Raw genomic sequence first — 6,260 nt, 5'->3', positions numbered from 1 at the left:
AGCCCTTCCCGTGAAAAGAATTCGTCTCATCATCCCAAATCTAGCCAGGCTGCATAGGATAAGAACGTTCCCCCACTTGGACTTATACAAATTATCAACATCCAGACTGTTGCCTGTGAAAATTTAGAATTTGTTCATTCATTGAGTTCACAGACTACTGACCACCTGTGGTCAATTAGAAATTGATTCTTACACAAATCGCACTCTGCATGGAAAGTATCCAGATTGTTGATTTTTGGTATGTGTCGATTTGGAGGGGTTGAGTTATACCATGTTAAAGCCAGCCTAGATCTGAGATGTTGAGTCGAATCGTGTACACTGGAAGAATGTTGCCTTCAAGGTGACATCTTCAAAAACCAAACACAAATCAAGTGCTTTGTTTGGAGTTTAGCGAAATGTTGCAACATTCAAACATGAAATCTGAATTTAGCTTTCTTTTCTGAAAACTGGTTTTATTTGATGTTCTTTAGAAAATGAAATATACTGTCCAGAGTGTCTTTCCTAAGATTAGGAAGGAGGATTACATCTGAGCCGGTTGTCGAGAGTCGAGAGTTGAGGATAGAGACTTTAGTCCGGAATCAACTGTACCCTCAATGGGACAATGCAGCTTATCCCGGGACTCAAGTCTGTAAACTCGACTCCTGCACACTGACCCTGCCCAATGTGAGCTTCTTTTATCCTCTTCTCAATTTCTTAACTACAGATGCTAATTTCTTTCTTTCTTTTTTGTTATCGTTAAATACGTTTATGTTTTGTTTTTAGCCAAAACACACAGATCGAAAAAGTTATTGTTCGACGAGACCGCGCTAGCAGTTGAGGCGTCAAATGTGTCAAATGTAATATTTTGGTCAATATTAATTACAAATATTTTTTTTTTATCGATCCAGTTCAGTTTGAATTCTTTTATATTACGATTAAACGCCCACAGACAGGCAGTTTTGTGTAGGCTCTGTCGGTCGCCTAAATGTTAGTTTTAGACCTAGATGCTTTTTGTGAAGAGTTTGATTTTGGGGGGTATGAATTAATTTCTTTGTTGACACTAGAGTGAATCTGCAGAAGGAATTCACCCATCTCTGCACAGAAAGCAGTCAGTATGTAGCTTTTTGGAATGTGACCAAGTGGGGGATGGGGGGGGGGGGGGGGGGGTCTCACGCTAAGTAAAATCTTGGGCAGATCTGATATATAAAGCAGAACACGTTTTGCTTTTCACGACAAGGGTGGTGCCTTTTATGACAATGCTCCTTAAAGAAACCTATCTTCTTAGAAAATGTGCAAATAAAGCTCTCTTGCATGAATTCGAAAACGGTTGGCAGACAATACAACGATTCTACCGCCTTGGTGAGGAAGGGGGGGGGGGGGGGTAGTAACACGCGCGAATTTGAACATATTTCACCGATGGAAAACGTAACAGTTGATGTAGTCCATCCCCTAAACCCTTTCTCCTCCCCTCCCACGCATTACTATGCCATTGCTGGTTATGATAATAGAAGCGCAGATGAAGGGAGGGAGGGAGGGAGGGAGGGAGGGATCTGTGCTAAGCAAAGATAATTTTTATGGTCAGAATATTCCTCCGTTTCGGCGATTTGAAAGAAGTGTTGCGAACTGTCGAATGCAAACGACATTCCTTTCATTCCTAATATTCAATATGGTGACAATTGCAGACACTGCGGATGATATAACTGAAGCCAAGAGAGATCTTTACACAGATCCTGCAGATCCTGACAAAGATCCCGTGGACTGTGTTCCTGGACAAACTGGAGCTGGAGTGTACCACACAGGTAATATCATTTTGATTCGTCTTGTGATGTGTGTGTGTGTGTGTGTGTGTGTGTGTGTGTTTGTGTGTGTGCGTGCGTGCGTGCGTGCGTCTGTCTGTCTGTCTGTCTGTCTGTTTGTCTGCCTGTCTGTCTGTCTGTCTCTCTGTCTGTCTGTCTGTGTCTCTGCGTCTGTGTAAGCATTTCTTCTTTATTTTAAACATACGACAGCGATTGACCTCTAACATCGACTTCGCTAATATTTTGTTAAAATATGTTGTCTGTGAAATGTTGAGAGTGTGTTGAAACAAGTGTGACATTATTAGAGAAATCAATCAGACAGACTTTATGATACAGGATGTTGAATATGATGACTCGACATGCCAGGATTCATATACACGAGGGTTGGGTAATTGAAAAAACAATCACAGGACCTATTTTGTAAGTAATATTGATCCCTGGTTTACGTTTGTTGTCATGATGTATTGCTATATGAATAATTGTAACTTGTCTTTCCGATATGGCTGGAAATAGCATTATCACACGACGATTTCTTGGGCTAAAATAAGATCAGTTTCTCAATTTGCATTAAAACATTTCAGGAGCATCCAAGCGATTTTAACCACAAATTGGCACAATACAACGCAGAGTCCACACAATCACATATCAAAACATTAAAACAATTGACCCTGACATTTTTGCACGGACCTGCAAAACGTACAATTACCCCAAATGGCATCAGAAGAGGTAAAAGTGATCGTACGCTGAAAAATAGGCATATTGAGGGACATGTAACCGCTGTTTCAAAGTGTTCACAATCTACCATGTCTAAAAATAGATATAGTCTTTAGTCTACCTTCAAAAAGTTTAAAAGTATGATACTCTAGTGAAAACATTTGCATTAATAGGTAAACATCATGCAGGCTTGTGTATGAGTGTGTGTCTATGTGTGTGTCTCTCTCTCTCCCTCAGTCTCTCGCTAAAACACAATTTTTTTCATTCTTTTAATAAGTCTTTATCTTTTGTTATCATTAGATCAATGTTTCTATGTATGCATTACAGTCATTTCAGGCGAATGTAGGTATAATTGTGTTTTCGTCGTTGTCAAGGGAACGTCAAGACCTGCATGACTTAGCAGAGAGCACAAGATGAAAACATGTTTAAACAACATTATTTTGACTTGCAGGTATTGACGTTCACTTTAACATTGAAAACTTGTGGGAGAGAGAATATAGAGAAAGACAGAGAGACACGTCCACAACTATTGACGAAATCTATTTTTAGTGGTCAATCGGCTTCCGATGTCTTTAAGGACAACAAGGTCTTGAGTATTGAGTCTTGAGTGAGTCTGTACTTATAGACTATTAAGTCACGCAATACGGCACTACAAACCAGGGCTTTGTCACAATTATATGTTTCAGAACAACGATCGCTGAAAGACTTCATGCAGGAGTCCAACACCAGCAGGGCGTGCAACCAGACTGACATCAATCCCTCCCCTGTGGTGGAGACTGCCTACGTCACTCTTACACCGAATGTCGTCACTGACTACGTCACCCTAACACCAGAAATGCAAACTGTTCACGTGACAATGACGATGTCGCCGGATGTTCAAACAGCCTACGTAACAGTCACCCCGGCAATCCAAACTGCTTACGTCACTCTTACACAGGAGATGCCAACGGCCTACGTCACGGTGACGCAGTCAGGCTATGACGTAGTTACGACGACAGTGGACAGGGCAGTACCGACGACAGTAGCACAGACAGTGACGGTAACAGAGTCATCGAGCCAGGCGTGCAGCTACAGTGATAACTCCGTTGCGCCAGCTACTGTACCACAGACCGATACAGTCGTCCAAACCCAAAACGTGACCCAGACACAAACACAAACCGTGACCCAGACTCAGGTAGTAACCCAGACCCAGATCATCTCAGCCAGTACTGTCTGTGAGCCGCAACCTTCTTCATACCCTTGTTCCAACACCACAAATAATACTGAAACCGGAACCTACGAGGAACAGAGAACCGAAGAACAGATTCGTCTAGACCTAGAAGCCCTGCTGAAAGACCTCGCCATAAATCGCAACAACGTGTCAAGGTCACGGCGAAAGAAGGAGAGTGCCCTGGATGAAAGGAAGTCCGCCCAGACAATTGGAGCTGCTGCGGTGGCGTTTCTGGTCGTAGCTGCGCTGTTCATTGCAGGAATGGACATATCTACGCTCTTTCGTAAAATATTCTCTCTCCGCAGTGCAGTTGCTGCAAAAAGCTGTTCGTAAACTTCGGTGGTGTGGTGGAATTGATCATTAAATTGCACATACCTAGATGCCTCGCAGTTCCCTAGATCCGGAGGCTAGAAAGCGGAAATCGAAAGGTTTCAATATGACCAAGAAAGATATAACCTGGCCTTGACTTGTATTCAGTTAACTAGCTAGCGAAATTAGTAGGTAATCCCCACCATTTCTTAATTTGGATGTCGTGACACTGCATGTTTAAGAATATTTATCTGACACGGATAAAATCAAAAACTTTGCGCTTTGCTCTTTTCCCCGAACTAGTCTCAAGGGTTTGGTTTAAAGCTATTTTCATAAAATTGTGTCGACAGCGTGTGATATTTTGACAAGGCAATTTTAATCCCACTTAAATGAACGACGGTATTCATTACACCTAATTGGGTCAACATGTCACACCCAATGACACGCTTCAAGCACAATACCAACTATTATGATTTTTGAATCAACAATGACAAAATCAATTACATTGTTTATGCTTGGATGTGTTCTTTTTTCCTTTTTATTTTTGTTGAAGCGTTTGAATCAATTTGAACTCGACGATGTTCGTTAAATCTTTTGTGAGTGCCTCCGCAACGGTCTTTTCTTTCCTCTCTTTTATTGTTAACAAAGTTTAATTATTTAAACGCCGTATCGCGTTCTTCAATTTCCTTTTTATGAATGATGACGTGACAGAGCAGCGGTGAGCTAAGTGTGTGTACCTGTAAACTGCCAAGTTCATATTCCTGTGATGTTACCCTCATGGAAATTCGGGCCGCTTGCTCTCTGGGGAAAGCAAGCTGACATGCAGTACGGCGCTACCCCCATGTTGTTCCGTCCATGCGCATGTTTCCCCCCCCCCCTCCCCCTGAGATTTTCATTGTAAACTCTGGATCTTTATCGTGCGCACATACACAGGGGGTGTTCGGAGACAGGAGAGTCTACAAAGTTGACCGGGATTCGAACCCACGCCCACAGCGACAAACTGGTTCCAAAGCCAGCGCCAGCACCAATACCGAATAAGCGATCTCCCCGCCTAAATAAATCATTCACACACAAAAAATAGTTTAAAGCCATATATAACATTTTATGCAAAAGCAACGAAGAAAGAAGCAAAGAAGGAAAAAAAAATCAGAACAAAAAATCAGAACAAAAATCTGAGAAATGAAATGAAATTAAAACTGGCATCGGTTTTGCTTCGTTAACCGCGTTTTGAATCAAACATTAAATGCGTGATTGTGTAAAATTATCTCCGGTTGTTCTCTGTCTCCGAGCAAATAACGCTCGGTAACTCTATTCTTTAACAAAAGCCAATCAAAAAAATCAAGTGGGGAATTGCATTTACAACTGTACGCGCTGCCAGCAAAAATTGACAATAAACGGAAGTTACGTCATCGATTTCATGTGTGCTTCCTCCGGTAAAAATTTTGCGAAACGAATAAATTTTATTTAAATTTTTTTTTAAACCTTGATTAATTGTTTCTACTTTCCTGCATGTAAATGGCACTACGAAGTTGCACTAGATTCAGTGCTGCAATAGAGCCTGTGCATGATCGATATTGTTACATTTGTTTCTGACGGGGATATTGCTTTCATCGCATTGAAGGACATTCATGTTTCCATGGATGTTGTTTTTGTGGGGTGAATTAAATGTCACGCCGAGACAGAGTGTTAACCCGTCATGGCAACGAAGTATTAGATAACATTGAGCATATTTGCTGAAACGATTTAAGAGACAAAACGTTTTAGCAAGTTGTTGGGAGAATGTGTATTTGTTGTATCTTGAATGTTGTATTTGTTTTCTCAAAAAAATCAAATTCTTCACAAACCTTGTGGTTTCTGAAATAAAATGTTCCCTTGCTTTGCCTTGCCTTGTTTGTTTGGTTTGATTTTCTCAGTCTGACAGAGCGTCTGTCTGTCTATCTGTCTGTCTATCTGTCTGTCTGTCTATCTGTCTGTCTGTCTGTCTGTCTGTCTATCTGTCTGTCTATCTGTCTGTCTGTCGGTCGGTCGGTCGGTCGGTCTGTCTGTCGGTCTGTTTGTCTGTCTATCTGTCTGTTTATAAGTTAACTTTTTGTCTGTTCGTTTGCAATAGTAGCTATTTTGATGTTGCATCTGTTTTATCAATGTACAAAATAACTCGCACGTTGCTCTCTCTCTCTCTCTCTCTCTCTCTCTCTCTCTCTCTCTCTCTCTCTCTCTCTCTCTCTCTCTCTCTCTCTCTCTCTCTCTCCCAC

The 6,260-nt window shown here is 41.5% G+C and overlaps 1 protein-coding gene across 1 annotated transcript in view; it reads left to right on the top strand.

The window, feature by feature from the left end:
- Positions 1–5,875, top strand: part of LOC138948148 (poly(A) polymerase-like) — a 6,280-nt gene extending 405 nt beyond the window's left edge. Inside the window, exons 2-3 of the mRNA XM_070319681.1 lie at positions 1,662–1,778; positions 3,176–5,875. Coding sequence (XP_070175782.1) covers positions 1,662–1,778; positions 3,176–4,032 — 974 coding nt within the window. The 3' untranslated portion in view covers positions 4,033–5,875. The remainder of the gene's footprint in view (positions 1–1,661; positions 1,779–3,175) is intronic.
- Positions 5,876–6,260: the final 385 nt, after the last annotated feature.

The sequence above is a fragment of the Littorina saxatilis genome, linkage group LG1 (assembly GCF_037325665.1).
Source record: "Littorina saxatilis isolate snail1 linkage group LG1, US_GU_Lsax_2.0, whole genome shotgun sequence".
In the NCBI taxonomy this organism is placed as follows: domain Eukaryota; kingdom Metazoa; phylum Mollusca; class Gastropoda; order Littorinimorpha; family Littorinidae; genus Littorina; species Littorina saxatilis.
The sequence above is the reverse complement of the archived record's forward strand: the minus strand, read 5'-3'. Positions and strand labels throughout refer to the sequence as shown.